This window comes from Acomys russatus, chromosome 4 (assembly GCF_903995435.1).
Source record: "Acomys russatus chromosome 4, mAcoRus1.1, whole genome shotgun sequence".
Lineage (NCBI taxonomy): Eukaryota > Metazoa > Chordata > Mammalia > Rodentia > Muridae > Acomys > Acomys russatus.
The window spans coordinates 63,579,932-63,598,002 of NC_067140.1; the positions used below are offsets into that span (position 1 = coordinate 63,579,932).

The 18,071-nt window shown below is 45.5% G+C and overlaps 1 protein-coding gene across 1 annotated transcript; it reads left to right on the top strand.

Moving 5' to 3' along the window:
• The first annotated feature begins 1,088 nt into the window (after positions 1-1,088).
• Positions 1,089-16,586, top strand: Mrps5 (mitochondrial ribosomal protein S5). The gene is made up of 12 exons (XM_051144584.1): positions 1,089-1,271; positions 4,712-4,798; positions 5,934-6,071; positions 6,513-6,638; positions 7,650-7,883; positions 9,329-9,363; positions 10,851-10,941; positions 12,805-12,851; positions 13,707-13,764; positions 14,034-14,096; positions 15,396-15,532; positions 16,312-16,586. Exons 1-12 carry the CDS (start codon positions 1,214-1,216, stop codon positions 16,534-16,536), a joined length of 1,299 nt encoding a protein of 432 aa, XP_051000541.1. The 5' UTR covers positions 1,089-1,213; the 3' UTR covers positions 16,537-16,586.
• Positions 16,587-18,071: the final 1,485 nt, after the last annotated feature.

The window sequence follows — 18,071 nt, forward strand, 5'->3', positions numbered from 1 at the left end:
ATTTATTCATATTACATCTCAATTGTTAGCCCATCCCTTGTATCCTCCTATTCCTCCCTCCCTCCCACTTCCCCCCTTCTCCCCTCCCCTATGTCTGTGATTGAGGGAGGCCTCCTCCCCCTATATATGCTCTCTTAAATACAACCTAAACTGGCAAAGAGGTAAATTCTTGTACTGAGTAAACACACGCCTTCCTGATGTTACTCACTTGTGCTGCTATTTGGAAGGAAAGAGGTTTACTGAACTCCAAGAGCAGTTCCGTCCAATACTGGCCACAGGTTTTGTCTCTCATGCACACCATCCAAAAACTCTCCAGCGTTGCCTAATCTGCTACAGGGGGCTCTAAAGGCTTGGAAGTAGCCAAGGCATTCTCACAAGCAATTATCCTCCATCTTGAACTCTCCGGAGTCTCCAGGGATTTTCAGACCATGGCCAAGACATTAGGTAGCGAATACTTACAGCCTGCCTGACAACCACTGCTCTCAGGAAAGGTGGACGCCTTAAATGATATTCCGAAGAAGCTAAAGAAGAAAACCCCCTGTGTAACTATTGCCGTGACAAACACCATGACCAGGGCAGCAAGAGAAATAGTTTATTGGGGGCTTACCGTTTCAGAGGGAGAGTCCAGGACCATCATATGTGACTCACTTAGGCAAGCAGGGATAGCGCAAAAGCCATGACAAGTGAGGAAAATCCCATGGCCTAAGGCTGGAACATGAGCGTGTCGAATGTTTCTGAAATCCAAGGTGATGTTTAATACACTTTAGGGTTTTATAGGAGTTAGGTACGAACTTCCCAAACTTTGTCTCATTCACCTTCTGGATCTTTCCTGCTGTTCCCAGACTCTTTCCCAGGACACGCCAGCTACTACCAGAAAAAATAAATAAATAAACAAACAAATAAATAAATAAATAAATAAAAATAAAAAAATAAAAAAAATAAAAATCAAGAGCGAGCCCCGCCCTCTCTCCGCCCCTGCCTGGGGTCCTAGCGCGAGGACCCCTGAGAAGCTGTTTGTGGCTGAGCCTGACTCAGTTTCCTCCGTGGTCCATGTGGACAGTTTCCTGACCCCCCACATAAGATGACCGGTAGCCCTCGGAGTCTCAGCACACTGCCTTGAGCTGATGAATGAAGTGGCGCGGTCGCAGCCGGTTGCGACAGGCAGTGGGGAAGGCGGTCCCAGAGGCAGGCTGCGAGCTGCTCCCGCTCCAGCATGGCGGCGGCCGTGCGAGCTGCGGGCTGTCTCCCTGCGTTGTGTAGCGTGCCGGCAGGTGAGCGCTGGGACCTGGACCGTAACCGTGCGCGAGCTGGGGGCTTTCCCTAGGGTCTGTGCTGTTCTGCCTCGAGGGACGCGAGAAGTCACTGGGCCCCTGATCCGGGCCTCCCATTCCGGTTGGACCCGCTGTGTGACCTTGCGCGCCGTCGCTCCCTCTCTGGGTCATTGGGAGTGAAGTGGGCACTGTGCTTTCAGCCTGAGAAACTGATCGGGCTCACTCGGTGAAGAGGAGGGGTGCAGCACGCACCCCCTGTGGTTCATAGGGTGATGTCAATCGCGGCTTCGAGTCTGAGTGCCGCCCGCGAAACCCAAAACTAAAAGGCTCGCCCTCTTGCTGAGTCTGTTAGATTAACTGGCTGTCATTTTAGCATCTGGGCCGATTCGTTTGCCCGAATATACTTGGCCTGTCGCTGTCTTCCCCCGCCCTTCTCAGTTGTGTGCGGATCCCTAGCATAGCGTCAGCCTGTAGGGATGGCTTCGCGTTGGCAGGGCGCTGTTTTATTAGGCCCACAGTCCAGGTCCTGAAAGGTCATTTTGTTGGCAAACATTTGATCTGAAATCAGCTTGGTGGGGTATGCGACTCGAACCTTCGTTAGCTTTGTCGGCATTGAACCCATCTCCTTAAGGCGTCTGTTGAATACTGAGGTGTAGCTTTCTACCACAAGCGCTTGCCCGTGTGCCAGGAATGAATTAAGCTGTTTATGATTTCACTCCTCCATTTCCTTCTCACAGTGCCTTGGTGATTCCGTCGTATTCTCAAACCACCCCTACCACTCCCACCTGCCTTTTTGGTTTTGAGACGAGGTCTCACTTTGCTCTCCCAGTTGACAAGCTCCTAAACGCTAGAGTTACAGTTGTTTACTACCAGATGCTACCTCGGGATGCTTGTTTTATAGATGAGGGAATCAACCCAAGGAGATGAGAAACTTGCACATAGAGTAAGATTTAAAAATTTGCACCCATAATGCTTTGCTTCAAGTCCTGTCTCTCCACCCCACCCCCATTCCTCTCCCTTTTTTTCTTTTGGGTAGCAGCGTTATTGACATATAAATCAGTACCATAAAATTCATCTATCTGAAGTATACACTTTAGTTGTTTTTTTATTATCATCATCATCATTATTATTATTTAGTATGTTTTGTAGATGGCACATCACAGTTTTAGGACATTTTCATCACTCAAAAGAAAAACTGTACTTTTCTGGGGAGCTGGAGAGTTGGCTCAGCAGTTAAGAGCTCTGGCTGCTCTTCCAAAGGACCCGGGTTCAAGTCCCAGTACTCACTTGGCAGCTTACAACTATCTATTAACCCCAGTCCCAGGGGCTCTGACAACATCACACACATACAAGCAGGCAGAACACCAGTGTATGTAAAATAAAAATAAGTCATTTTTTTAAAAAAAGGTACTTCTTATCTGTTCTCCCCCACCCCCATCTCTCACTAGCCCTCAACACTAGGCAGACTGATCTATTTCCCATCTGTTTGTAGCTTGCCTGTTCCTGACATTTAAAAAAAAGAAAAAAGAAAAATCAAAAGATATCTGGTCTGTGTGGCTGGCTTCTACAAATAATGCAGTGTTGTCAGGATTTGCCCATGCTATGACATACTAGTCCCATGTTGCTTATGACCTAATAATATTCTTGTGTCACTATACCACATTTGTTTATCCATTCATTGGCAGATGAACATTTGAGCTGTTTCCATCTTTTGGCTGTTAGGACTGATGTTAAAACATTTGAGTGCTGTGTTTTTGTCTGTGCCCATCCATATCCATCTTCTCTTGTGTGTATTTCCTGAGAGTGGAATTGCTGGTTGAAGTAATACATAGTAGCTCCATGTTTAACTAGGGAACTGCCAGGTAGCTGTACCGTTTTACAGCACTGTGTAGGAGTTTCAAGTTCTCTTTGCCAGCACTTGTTATTATCTGTTCTCTTCAGATAGCCAAACTAGTGGTGTGACAGTGTAATAATTTTGTGGTTTTGATTCCTAATGAGCTTGTTTTGATGTGCTTATTAGCCATTTGTGTTTGTTCTTAAAGAAATGTTAGTTCAAATATTTTGTCTCTTTGTGTGTGTGAGTGAGTGTGTGTGTGTGTGTGTTAAAAAGTAACTTTTATTCACCTGATATAATTGTCATCTCAAAAGGCTTACTCCCTCCGCCTGCTAACGTAGCCCTTGTCCGGGAGGCTTCTAGCTTCCATACAAGTTAACCTAGGTCTAGAATCTTTTCAGCCTCTGAGACTCACTGCTGAATAAGCTCACTCTTCCTAGTTCTTTCTGAACTCTGGCTGGCTGGTTCAACTCAGCTGTTCTGGCTCAAACTCCTCTCCAAGCTGACTGATTCAATCTAGCTTCTCTCTCAGCCTCTGATTGAATTGCTCTGCTTGGCCTCATTCTAATTTTGGCAATATGTCTAATCTGGCTCCTTCTGTCTTCACCCATGTCTAGCTTGTTCTCTCTTTAACCTCTCTCTGTAAAACTCTCCTGGTAAAAACTGCCTCTGAGTTCCATGAACGCAACACCACTGCACTGCCTCTCAACCCACTCATTCAACCAAACTCCTGAACAGTGGTGCACATCTTTTATCCCAGCACTTGGGAGGCAGAGGCAGCCGAATCTTTGTGAGTTTGAGACCAGCCTGGTCTACAAAGGAAGTCCAGGACAGCCGGGGCTACACAGAGAAAGCCTGTCTCAAAAACAAACAAAAACTCCTGAACAGAATTCATATATCTGCATGCCTCTGTCTGTTAAATGCTGGGATTAAGGGTGTGTGCCACCACACCTGGACCTAAACTTTTCTTTACCTGAAACTTGCTCTATTCCAGGCTGGCCTTCAACTCAGAGATCTGCTTGTTTCTCCCTCCTGGGATTAAAGGTGTCTTTGTATTCCAGGAAGATCACACAGACCTAGGAGGTCTTTGCAAGTGATCTCTTGCCCGAGCAGCCATATTCTAAATTTAAATTCCACTGTGTGTGTGTGTGTGTGTGTGTGTGTGTGTGTGTGTGTGTGTGTATAATTTGATTGTGTGGTTCTTACCATGAATTTTGTAGATTAGAAGTCTTTGTCATGTTAAGACGCCAAGGTTGGTTGGATACACCTGATATGACCTTCTGTGTGGTAGACAAGTGTTCTACTATTGAGCTTTAAGTGCCAGTGTTTGAAGACTTGGTGCCCATAGGTCTTAACCCTTCTCTCTGTAAGTGTCAGCATCTTACGGGCATTGCTGTCTAGAGGACTCCTTTTCATGTAGAAAAGTATCTTTAAATAAATACTCCTTTCCCAGCACTCAGGAGGCAGAGGCAGGCGGATTGCTGTGAGTTCGAGGCCAGCCTGGTCTACAAAGTAAGTCCAGGATGGCCAAGGCTACACAGAGAAACCCTGTCTCGAAAAACCAAAAAACAAAACAAAACAAAACTCTTTTCCTCCCAATTTACAGGTCACTTCCTGTCTAGGCCACTCTCTTTAAACACCTTTCCCGCAGCAGCAGCTTCGTTTTTGGCAGTGAAGACAGCTCTCAGCCACGGTAAGGTTCTGCTGCCTCTCCATTCTGTGAAGGTTTATCTACTATAGAGTAGTTTTGTTACGGGGTAGGGAAGGGCGTGAGGGTGGCCATCTGGGTACTGCCGAAGCTTTCGCGTCCTCTTATGCATGCTTCTGCTTTCTTCCCCAGAGGCAGCTGTAGTTAGTTTCTTATGTGTGCCTCTGGGTTGTGTAAGATGCGCGCGCGCGCACACACACACACATTCGGGAAGCATTGCACAGTCCCTGGATGCACACAGCAGAGGGCGCTGTTTTCCCACTGTAGGCTGTGCAGCTAGATGCCACATCCATTGTGTGGAGGAAAAAACGGCTTCTCTAACTAGTACAGGCATTAAAGTTATTTTGTTTTGAAGATATCTCAAATTTTGATTTTTTTAAAAAATAGATTTTTTTTAGTTATGTTTATGTGTCAGGTCCGGGGTGGGGACTGAGTATGTACATATGTGTGCAGGTGCCTAAGGAAGCCAAAGCATAGTTTGCCCCGGAGCAGAGTTATAGGTGGTTGTGAGACATATGAAATGGATGCTGGAAACCAAACCTGGGTTCTTTTCGAGAGCAGGACATGCTCTTAACTGCTGAGCCATCTCTCCAGCCCCAAAACACAGTTTTTAAAAGGTCAAGATTTTGGGCTGGAGAGATGGCTCAGAGGTTAAGAGCACTGTCTGCTCTTCCAAACTTCCTGAGTTCAATTCCAGCAACTACATGGTGGCTCACACCATCTATGATGAGATCTGGTGCCCTCTTCTTGTGTGCAGGGGTACATGTAATCAGAACACTGTGTACATAATAAATAAATAAGTAAATATTTAAAAAGTCAAGATTTTGACTTAAATATTTTTAAGCGTGTGTGTGTGTGTGTGTGTGTGAGTGTGTTAATACTCTCGTTCTACCACATGTGTGGAAGTCAGAGGACAATTTGTAGGAGTTGGCTCTCTCCTTTCACCACCTGTGTCCCTGCTGTCAGAGAGGTTGTCAGGCTTGGCAGTGAGTGCCTTTACCTGCCCAACCACCTCAACAGCCCATAGTAACTGATTTTTATTAATATTTATTTGGTGCTAGCAGTGTTTCTCTACAGCCCTGGGGCATCTAACACCAAGTTTTATTCTACTTGCCTGTAGGCTCTTTGTCACCAAGTGGAAGAAGATACAGCCATTGCCTGAGCAGCTTGAGCCATGCACTGCAAACACAGTGCTGCATCTCCTCCCCCAGCACCTGGGTGGGCCAACAGTGTAGACCGTACAGCTTCTTCACCAAACGTAAGTAGAACGAGAAACTTCTCTTTTCATGGGACTGTGAGCCACACACAGGCACTCCTCTCCTAAGGTGCTTTTGATCAGAGTGGTTTACCGCAGCAACAGAGATGGAACTATGACAGAAGGATACTTATTTACTCCAGCAGAGAAGTTATTGTGGAGGCAAGAGGACAGGGAAACAACCTGAGTCACAGCTGACGAGATGTCAGGCAAACAGGCCTGCTGGAAGGCTCAGGTGTCAGCTGTCTTCTGTGAAGAGTAATAGCAATGTCTCCTCTTGGGCTTTCCAAATGGAACTGGGTGACTTTTGTCATTTATCTAATGTCATCACAAGGGCATACATGAAGTGGTTTCTTCTGGCCATTTTATTCAATAGGAAACCCTATTTCATTGCTTTAAAAATGCAGAATTTAAAACAATGATGACAACCCTGTTTCATTGCAGTGACTGCGGAAGAACTCTGGAAAGGCGCATTAGCGGAGACTGGCGCTGGGGCAAGAAAAGGCAGAGGCAAAAGAACAAAGAGAAAGAAGAAGAAGGATTTGAACAGGGGCCAGATCATTGGTGAAGGTAAACTTACATTTAAAACATCTAATCTCCTGTTTTGTGTATCCCAGAATGGACTGGAACTCATGATCCTCCTGCCTTAGTCTCCCTGGAACTAAATTAGAGGTGTGTGCCAGAGCTGCCAGCTAATGTGCTGACCTTTGTGTTTTAGTATTACAAAATCACATGTATATCTTGTCAGTTGAAAAAAAAAAGTGCAAGCGGGTGTGGTGGCGCACACCTTTAATCCCAGTACTCAGGAGGCAGAGGCAGGCGGATCGCTGTGAGTTTTGGGCCAGCCTGGTCTACAGAGTGAGTCCAGGACAGCCAAGGCTAACACAGACCCTGTCTCGAAAAACCAACCAACCAACCAATCAAACCAATGCAAGTCTTGTATAGAGCAGTGAATGGCTCCTTTCACTGCCTGGAGTCCTATTGCCTCTCTCATCCCATTTTGTTTTCTCTAATATTTTTAATACTTTTATATAAATGCCTCTTATTTTTCTCTCTTTTCATTTATTTTTATTTTGTTTATGAGACATTCTCACACTGCGGCCCAGGCAGGCCTTGAGCTTGTGGCAATTCTCCTGCCTCAGCTTTCTGAGAGTGTGAGTCGCCATACCCAGATCTCACTTTCTTCCTGTTGCTAAAGCATAATCTGTTGCTTGGCTCTCTGCTCATGCCAATTTAGAATCCAGGGTGTCACTGGGTGCTGGGAAGACCTTGAAAGGGATCTCTTGTCCTCTGAGCCATGGGCTGGAGCACCACGGCCTGCCCCCAGCCACCTGTGTGATGCCTCCTTGTGCTCAAAGGATCGATTTTACATGTCCAAATAGTGCAGTATTAACGCATGAAAGTATTTTCTCTGTGTAGTCTTGGCTGGCCTCAAACTCAGAGTTCTACCTGCCTCTGTCTCCCAGAGTGCTGGGGCTACAGGCTTGTGCCACCAGCCTCGAGCGTCAGTTCATACCTTGCTTGCCATTTTGATACTGGGAAAATGAATCTTCAAATTGTTACTTATTTTTAAATCTGCAGGGCGCTCTGGTTTCCTGTGGCCTGGCCTGAATGTGCCTCTTATGAGAAGTGGCGTCGTCCAGAACATTGGCCAGAGAAGCAGAGAAGAGCAGGAGAAGGTGGAGGCCGACATGGCCCAGCAGAGAGAAGAGTGGGACCGGAAGAGGAAGATAAAAGTTAAACGGGAGCGCGGTTGGAGTGGAAACACATGGGGAGGAGTCAGTATTGGCCCCCCAGACCCAGGACCCAATGGAGGTAGCCACGTTCCCCACTTACTTGCCTTTGTGACAGTGCGAGGGTGTTTTTTGAAATAGTTTTATTTACTTGCCTGGTTTTTCTTTTTCCTATAAAGGGTTTGAGTATCTTTGAATTATTTCCCACATTATAGTCCAAACTGTATCATAGGGAGCAGGGCCAAGAAGTGTGGATAGAAATTTTCTATAATAAGAAGTTAAGCAGAGCTGGAGAGATGGCTCAGAGGTTAAGAGCACCTGCTCTTCCAAAGTTTATGAGTTCAATTCCCAGCAACCACATAGTGGCTCATAACCATCTGTAATGAGATCAGGTTCCCTTTTCTGGCATGCAGGCCAGAACACTGTATACTAAATAAATAAATAAATAAATCTTTAAAAAAAAAAAAAAAGAAGAAGAAGTTAAGCAATAACCCCAACTAAACTCAGTGGTGTGTTTTTTTTTTTTTAATAATTAATTAAATTTAATTTTATGTGCGTTGGTGTGAGGGTGCCAGATCCTTTGGAACTAGAGATATAGACAGTTGTGAGCTGCCATGTGGATGCTGGGAATTGAACTCAAGACCTTCAGAAGAGCAGTGAGTGCTCCTAACCGCTGACCCATCTCTCCAGCCCCTTGTTTCATTTTTTAAAGGAAACAAAAGACATGAAAGTAGGAGAGATGTGTCGGGAAGAAGGATTTCAGGGTGAGTGGGAGAGGAGGAGAGAGGAGAGGGAGGGTGATTCTGATCAAAGTAACATTACACACATGTAAAAATGTCAAAGAATAAAAAATTCAAAAAGTTAAAAATCAAGAGTATGGAGAGTGAGGTAAAAGACCACCTAGTAGCCGGTGTCTTGGTAGAACGAGAGGCAGGTTTCAAGTGGTTAAGTGTGCGGAGCCTTGACTTCCCTGCAGCCATGCACACTAGTCAGGGTGTACCCAGAGAGCTGCGCGGATTCAGGGGCAGAGTGGGGGAGAAGGTTGGGGAGTTTGGAAAGTGACCCAATGGCAGATGGCGATCCAAGGTTTAGAGCTGATGAGGCAGAGCGCTGGCAAGTTGGGTGAGGGTGATCCAGTTCATGAATCCAAAGCTGGAACAGTTTATTGAGGGTGAGGGACCAGGACGTGGCTTTGAGAGGAATACCAGAGGACCCAAGACTTTTTAACACTAGAGTCTGTGATGGGCTGGAGATGTAGTTCATTGATACAATGCTTGTCTAACAAGCATGAGGCCCTGGGTTCAATCCTCATTAACACCTCCACCAAAGAAAAATACCTGTGATGGTGCCTATGTTGAAAAATGCTTTGACTGGGTGTGGTGGCACAAGCCTGTAATCCCAGCACTTTGGGAGACAGAGGCAGGTGGAACTCTGAGTTCGAGGCCAGCCAAGACTACACAGAGAAAATACTTTGATGTATTAATACTGCAAACTAATTTACTATATGCTTTTTCTTTCTTTGTGTAGAAACATATGAAGACTTTGATACCAGGATTCTTGAGGTAGGCCCATGGAACTAAGCATCCTGCCACACCTCTGGAGAGGTTGGCTTGTGAGGAGTGGGGCTGGGACAAAAGGACTGGGAAGGAAAGCTTTTGGTGGTGGCAGTCTCAGATGCAGAGCTCATCAGGGTAAGGAAATGACGAGACTTCCTGTTAAGTTACTTAGTATTGGCTGTCCTGTCTCCCCTCAGGTCCATGGTTGTTTAATTACAGATTTGGAGCTTTTGTGTACATTGCTCCATCCTAAAGCTCAAGAAGGTTAGCAGTTTATCCCTGAGTTAAAAACTCGTTGCATCCGGCACTCAGTTTGAGGGACTCAGATGAGGTGGCACAGAGCCGCTGGCAGAAAGCCTGGCGTGAGGGTGGTTGTCTAGTTTTCCTGGGGATTGAGCTCTGGGCTCTTCCAGCACTTGAAACTGAATCCCTGATCACATGAATTTCCAGAGCACCCTCTAGGTTAGTCACCGCCGTCACACTCTCTGTGCATCGGCAGGGAAGCAGTCACCAGAACTGGAACTGTGTTGAGTATGTCCTTCTGCCAGTCACAGTGTGTCCATCGGTGTTTGGGTTGCTATCTAAGATTGTGGGTTTTGAAAGCTAACTTCTATTATGTTCACAGTTTTCTGTATGATTATCCACAAGAGGAGATGTAATCTCCCTTTTCCTTTGATTCCTTTTTATAGTTTTTTTTGTTTTGTTTTGTTTGTTTTTTTGAGACAGGGTTTCTCTGTGTAGCCTTGGCCATCCTGGACTCACTTTGTAGACCAGGCTGGCCTTGAACTCACAGCGATCCGCCTGCCTCTGCCTCCCAAGTGCTGGGATTAAAGGCGTGCACCACCACGCCCGGCTGATTCCTTTTTATAGTAAAGGAGCACCATGGGCCACAGGAATAGCTACCCTGTAAGTGGTGTACTTCACAGTTTTATTGCTCTTGGCCTTTGAAATGGGTCAGATTACACCAACCTAACAAAGCACCTGCAGATTTTTTTTGTAGTGCATCATAAGCAGGCATTTCTAGTCTTTCTGTTTCCCATTAAGCCTAATCCTTAGCCAGCTCATACCCAGTCTTGTGCAATTATTTCTATGTGCTGAGTTTCTCCGTGTGTAGCTAAGTGGACATCCCTGTTACTGCTCTGTCTCTTACACTCACTGATGAGATGAACCGTTCCATGTTACTCCAAAATGTTTCTTCCCTGTGACACATTAAAGGAGGCCATTCTGAGCTGTGTAAGTTTCAAATTCCTTTAAACATCGCAGTTGAATCTCCCAGTAAACCTGTGAAACAGGAAGAGAAAGTCTTATTTCCATTTATTCCTGAGGACATGGCCCAGGGCAGCTTTGCAAGCCTTTCTTCGGAGAAAGTCTGCCTTGCTGCACTGGAAGGTGTGGTGCCCACGCCATGAGTGTAACTGGGGCAGGCAGGCAGCACTGATAGTCTCCTTCAGAATTTTCCTAAGGTAGTATTGATGAGACATTTTGTCTTTTAGGTAAGAAACGTTTTCAATATGACAGCAAAAGAGGGAAGAAAGAAGTCGGTCCGTGTCCTGGTTGCAGTGGGGAACGGAAATGGGGCTGCAGGTGAATGGGCTGGTGGTGGAAGCTGAGCTTGGCCTGGCCTTGCTGAAAACCCGAGAGTCCATGGTGCTGGCCTCATCTTTCCTACTGATTAAACCTCTAATGATTTGGGCTCACAGACCCAAGGTGCAAACCATGTAACAAAAAAAAACAGTAGATATACCTTTTTTTTTGGTTGTTTTTTGGGTTTTTTGTTTGTTTGTTTGAGATGGGGTTTCATTGTGTAGCCTTGGCTGTTCTGGACTTTCTTTGTAGACCAGGCTGGCCTTGAACTCACAGAGATCCACCTTGCCTCTACCTCTGGAGCACTGGGATTACAGGCGTGCACCACCACACCCAGCCCAATATCATGTTTCTTAAACTTTTGCTGGTATAGGAATAGGGGAGACTTTTTGCAGTAAAGTTGCTGCCTTTTATGTGTTGATAAGGATCACCAGATCACTGCCTCCCTGCTTCCCTTCGCACCGCTGCCCCTGAAACTGTCAAACTTCGGTGATTGACAGCATGCTGTGAGCATGTTTTATTTGCATATCTTTCCTTAGAAAGTGGGCACAATTTTGCATGTTTATTGACCATGCCATTTTCTTTTTGAGCTTTGTCAGTTCATGTGTTTGGCCCAGTGTTTATAAGGTAGTGGTTGTTTTCCTAACTGATTAGCAGAAGTTTGTATCAGAGCCATGCAGCCTTTCAGCTGCTTTGACTGAGTTTTAGTTTTCTCTCACACCTGTCACTCTTCGATCACTTGCAGTTTTATGCTTTGCTTAAGGAGTCTCTGAAGATTATCAATAAGTCTGCTTATATTTTCCTCTAGGATATCCATGGTTTTGTGTGGTTCAGTTATCTGATAATTAGAGCTTACATTCCTTTGTCCTGGGTCTCAGGTGTCCTGCATGGCTTGTGTCTTATAGATGATGTTTCCCTTTGTGTAACTTACAAAGTTAAGTCTTCACATGCAATAATTGACAGTGACAGCAGATGCCAGGAGCTTTCCAGGAACCTATGAATATCTTTATTTAAAATGATCACAGGTTGAAGAACCCCTCATCTTATCTCTGGCTAAAATAAAACCTAAATTCTGCTTGGCAGTCCCAGTGAAAGTGTGTTGTCACTCTGGAGCAGTGCACTTTTCACCTGCTGCTTGCTTTAATCTCTTTCCAAAGGTGCTCAAAACCATTGCCTACTAACTTAGAACATATTTAGTTATAAAACTTGAGTGCAGGGGCTGTCAAGAAAGCACAGGGGTTAAGAGCACCTGCTCTTTCAGAAGACTGGTGTTTGGTTCCCAGGGCCCGCATGGCAGTTTACAACCATTTGTAACTCCAGTTCCGGGGATTTGACACCTCCTCTGACCTCCTTGGGCTCCTGCATGCATGTAGTGCACAGACATACACTCTCACACATACACACACACATAAAAATTGCATAAAATAAATGCATTAATAGCTCAGAGCCAGGTATGGTGCACGCCTTTAATCCCAGCACTTGGCAGGCAGAGGCAGGAGGATCTCTGAGTTTGTAGAGTGAGTTCCACGACAGCCAGGACTACACAGAGAAACCCTGTCTTGGAAAACCAAAGTAAATAAAGGAATGAGTAACCCAGGCTCAGTTCACTTCAGTAGCAGTTTATTAAAGGCAATGTGTTGCATTGAGTGTTGAGTTTTACCAACATACTCAAAAGTAAAATGCTCAAAGCAGACGGTGAAGCCCTGCGGCTCTGTGCTCGCTGGTTGTGGGAGCAGCTTCTCTGTGGGTGCTGGGGAATAAAGTACTTAGAAGCACAGTAGGAGCCAAAATGAGAACTGGAGTGGTAAGCATGTTGAGTGCAAGCCTGTTTCCGTTTCCACATCCTTGCTTTTTCTTTGAAAGGTTTTGCTGTTGGAAAAGCTGCTAACCGGGCAGATGCTTTCAGAAAGGTATGTGCGTTATCTTTCCGTTTGTGTGAGACGCGTCCTGCTATGACCATCAGATACTCCTGCACAGTACCGCAAGTTCACGCATGTGTGCTACCACATGTAGCTAAAGATAATGAGCTGTGCGTTAGACAACATGAAAACCATAAGAAAATAACAATGTGTTCTAGAACTTTCTCAGGCTTGCTGTCAAAGGGTGATTATCTCCTAAGAAGCCATATCTCATGTGCCTGTTATAGACCTGTCATTGCTGCGGGGGTTGGGGGGCTGGGGCGGTGGAGGGGTGGGGGAGGAGGGCCTTATGTTCCAACAGGCTATTCAGAGGGACTCAGAAGTTCACTAAGTGGAACAGTGAAATTATGCTTATGGATTGTTGTTTTAAGTCTAATATTTTCATGTAGGTGGAATGGCTTGTAATAAAATATTTTATAAAAGATGTTTCTGAACTCCAACAAAAAGGCAGACATGATAGTATACCTCTGAGATTCCAGCAGTTGAGGGGCTGAGAGAGGGGATTTTTTGAGACGGGGTTTCTCTGTGTAGCCTTGGCTGTCCTAGACTGGCTTTGTAGACTAGGCTGGCCTTGAACTCACAGCGATCCTCCTGCCTCTACCTCGAGGGAGGGGATTTTGAGTTTGAACAGAATACAGAATAAAGCCCTGACTTAAGCGGTCTCTCTGTGTAGCCTTGGCTGTTTTGAAGCTCACTTTGTAGACCAGGCTGGCCTCAAACTCAGAAATCTGCCTGACTCTGCCTCCTAAGTGATGGGATTAAAGGTGTGTGCCACCACTCCTGCCTACCTAACAAAATCTTTTTCTTCTTCTTCTTTTTCTTTTCTTTTCTTTCTTTTTTTTTAAGGCAAAGAACAAAGCGATTCATTATTTGCATTATATAGAACGATATGAAGGCCACACAAGTAAGTATGGGGCGTTTCTTCTGACATCTGCAGGAATACATCCGTTACAGAATTATGTGGCAAGATACAGTTTTGTGTTTCTCTGTTACTCTATTCATGCATTCTTACAAATGCATGAAATGTGAAAACAGATCTGTCTTGGGAGGCCAGCATGTGTCCATCATTGGCCACTGCATGCTGCTGTTGGGGCAGGATGTGTTGCTTTGTGATGTTGCAGAGCTGTTAAACCTCTCACCTGACCATTCTTGTGTTTGTGTTTTTACCTCCAGTATTCCATGATATTTCGTTAAGATTTAAAAGGACACAGATCAGGATGAAGAAACAACCCAGAGGTACCTAGCTCCCTGTTGGGGAAAGCTAAAGCTGGGAAGCTGCAGCAGCCGGTCCCCTGCTCTCTTTTGTTCACATTTCTTCATCTTATGGGGGCATTTTTTTCATCTGAGCCTCCCTTCACTCTGATGACTCCAGCGTGAGTCAAGTTGACACAAAGCTAGCCAGCACAGCCACTAAGCCATGTCCCCAGCCCTCCTCTACACCCAGTGCCCATCTTCTGTGAGGTCTCTGTTGAAGCACTGGGCATTTGGAAATGGCTCTTCCTGCCTTTTAGAGAAGCAGGCGGAGTTTGTGGTAGTGACTGTGACTGTCACCGGGCTTTGGTAGTCTGCACAGATTCTGACAGACTGTGACTGTCACTGGGCTGTGGTAGTCTGCACAGATTCTGACAGACTGTGACTGTCACTGGGCTGTGGTAGTCTGCACAGATTCTGACAGACTGTGACTGTCACTGGGCTGTGGTAGTCTGCACAGATTCTGACAGACTGTGACTGTCACCGGGCTGTGGTAGTCTGCACAGATTCTGACAGACTGTGACTGTCACTGGGCTGTGGTAGTCTCTACAAATTCTGACAGACTGTGACTGTCACTGGGCTGTGGTAGTCTCCATAGATTCTGACACATCTCATTCACATCTCACCTGCACTTCTACAAGGAAAAAACAGTTTCATATAACCCTAGTTATAGAAATCTCTAAAAGTTTGGATGTGAGTAGTTAAAACATTTAAAATTTTATGTCAAAGCTTCTAATACAATTCTGCTAGAGCTATGAGGTAGAACATCATCACCTCCCACAAGCAAAACAAAACACAGCAGCATATTCATGCATCAGAACTTGGCTTCTGCTTCTCAGCTGTAATTATTCACTCAGATGCCTGATTCGACCACTTTGTTCCACAGAATGGCTGCCAGCCAGGGGGTGATTGTGTACTTACTTTGTGGCTGTTGAGATCACTCAGATCAAATATACACCACACTTCATATGAAAAAGGAATGTAAGGACTCTCATTATGGGAAGTGCCTTTTGAAATGTTAATTATTTGGATCTGTTGGATTAGTAAAATAGATTGCTAAAAATGCATTGTCCTGAAAACAACTTTAATTCGTCCATTAGGAAAATATAAATCACATGGCTTCTGTTTGTGACTAGCATTGTCTTTTATTTTTTTGGTTGTGGGAGAGTGTTGGTTTAGACACATTTATTCTGTAAATGCAGAGGCCAGAGCCATTTGAAAACTAGCAGAGTGAGCGTCACTTGCTGTAGGAGAGTTGTTGAATGATTCGTTTTGATCTTCCAGGTTATGGCCTCCGCTGCCACAGGGCCATTATCACCATTTGCCGCCTCATTGGCATCAAGGACATGTATGCGAGGGTCACTGGGTCCATGAATATGATGAACCTCACCCGGGGCCTCTTCCATGGCCTCGCCCGCCAGGTAACTCCTGCATAGAAAGGCAGAAGCGCTGGTTTGTGTTCCAGACTGTGCTCTTGGTGGCCTTCTCGGTACATCTCCAAGTAGAGTGGAGGGATTCTAAGCCAGTCCAGGGCCTAGTTAGACAGCCCAGGCTCTCACCTCTTAGGAAATACATCCTTCTTATTAATGGCTATAGTTCCAGCTAGGTCAGGTCAGTATGAACCCTGTGTGGGTAACACAAGGACTGACTGTGCTTCACCAAACCCAACAATAGAATTAAACTAGCAGGTGGGCTTGCTCTCTTCAGTTGGCCTTTCCACATAGTGGAGGGAGCTAGACCAAGTACGTATTTACGTAGAAAAAGGTGATTACTGACTTTCCAAAATGCTGACGTTTACACTTGAAGCAGTCCATGAGGCATTTATTTAAAAGTTACTTGAGTGGATTGACTGACTGGGGCAGCCATGGAAGCAAAGAGTATCTGAGTTGCTATCCAGTGGGGCCTGGGTCACAGTCCTTTACCCCTTACGGAGGGGAAGGTTTGTGACTGTGAGGCCCTCTGGTGTCCGTGTGACCTAGGCAGGTGAGTCTTCTTCCATCTGAGTTTGGTTGTTGCTATTGGGCTGAGGTAGATGTGGGACACACCCTCTCAGTCTAGCTGCACACATTCCCTAAATCAAAAGAAAGAGTTACTGTACATCCCCATTCTGTCTTCCCTCCTCTTGTCAGAACCCTGACCCTTTGAGTTTCAGATGGCCTTCACAGCTCTAAGCATCTGTTTTCCACTTGCTCTTTTCCAGGAAACCCATCAACACCTGGCGGATAAGAAGAGTCTCCATGTGGTGGAATTCCGGGAGGAATGTGGTCCTCTCCCTATTGTGGTCGCCTCCCCACAGGGAGCCTTGAGTAAGGAGCCAGAGCCAGAGCCTGAGGTTCCTGACACCAAACTGGACTGGCAAGAAGTGAAGGCCATGCAGGGAATGAAGCGCTCTGTGTGGTCTGGTTTAAAGAGGCCGGCTACCTGAGCATCCCCAGTTGGCCCAGCCAGTGCCTCGTGCCGTCCAGCACCGGAAGAGACTCTATTTCTCACCTTGATAGGCTGCCTTTTTTTTTTTTTTAAGGAAAGTCTAACCTTCTTTGTTTGCAAATAAATAATTATAGATTTGATTTATTGATCACATAGTATATGTGATGGGCACATCAGTGATGGAACATTACTTGCAAATATCAGGAGCAATTCACTATTTACACTAGTAGTGTAAGTTAAGCAGGGGACAGCTGATAGACCCTGTTGGTAGTGATGTGCACAACAGTCATTGCTGGACAGCTAAAGGCAATGTTTACTATGGAGTCATCCCACAGCGAGTGTTTCAACCACGTTTTACAGAAATGTTGAGTAGCCTGCCTCACTGAGTCACTGCCAGTCCCCCCACCATGGCACATGCCGTTCATGGTCTAAAACTATTGTACCAGGCTCTTTCCTCCCGCTCAGCTGTGTGTGTTGGTCTTCAGGTATAGTCTGGTGTGTCTGAAGTGGTGTCCACTGTCACCTTCCCTCACGTGCCCCGAAAGGCTAATGGTGTTGCGTGTCCGTATTGCCGTAGGTGTTGGTGTGTGTTTCGGGTGAAATGCCCATTCAGATCCTTTGCCCGTTAAAAAAAAACGGGTTATTTGTGTTTTTATTATAAGCTGTAATTGTTCTTTGTGTATTCTAGTTACAAATCTATTAGATAGAACATACAGTTGTCTCATAGTTTGTTTTGTTCTTGGGGAAGCCTTTCATTTTTATGTTTGATTGACTTGCCTTACTCACCTTTAATTGGTGTTTTTAGGTCATTGGCATAATGTGGTTGTGATGTAGTGAAATCAGCATCTGCCAATATCAATTATACTTTTTTCTTTTTGTTTTTATTATTTATTTATTTATTGGTTTTTCAAGACAGGGTTTCTCTGTGTAGCCTTGGCTGTCCTGGACTCGCTTTGTAGACTAGGCTGGCCTCGAACTCACAGTGATCCACCTGCCTCTACCTTCCAAGTGCTGGGAGTAAAGGCGTGTGCCACCACACCCGGCCTTCTTTTTGGTTTTAATAGTAGCACTCGGGTTTCCTCTCTATATTTACAACTAATCCAGGGCTCCCCTCGGCAGCACTGTCTTGCTTGAGAAAAGCTAGTTTAGTCAGGTACCTTCTAGTAATGGAGGGTCCAGTTCCTGCCCCTCTTCCCCCCGCCCCTGCTGCCGTTCAGGCCAATACATCTGAGGAGCGCTCGCCGAGTCACTCTTATTATTACGGTTTTGAATAGACATCTGTTAAATCAACTAAGAACAATGTAAGGCTTTTTTTTTTTTTTTTAACTTTTCTTTCCCACTCTTGGATGATTTTCTCTCTCTCTGAGAAGTTGGGTATATTCTAATTTCTGCTCCTCTATACGAGCACGTTTTCCTGCCAGCTTTGAGGTCTGCTTTCCCCTTTTCCTCCAGTCTTCAGCAGTTTGACTGTGACGTGCTGGCTGTGGGCCTTACAGTTCTTATCTTCATCCTCCGTCTTTCCTGCTTTGGAAG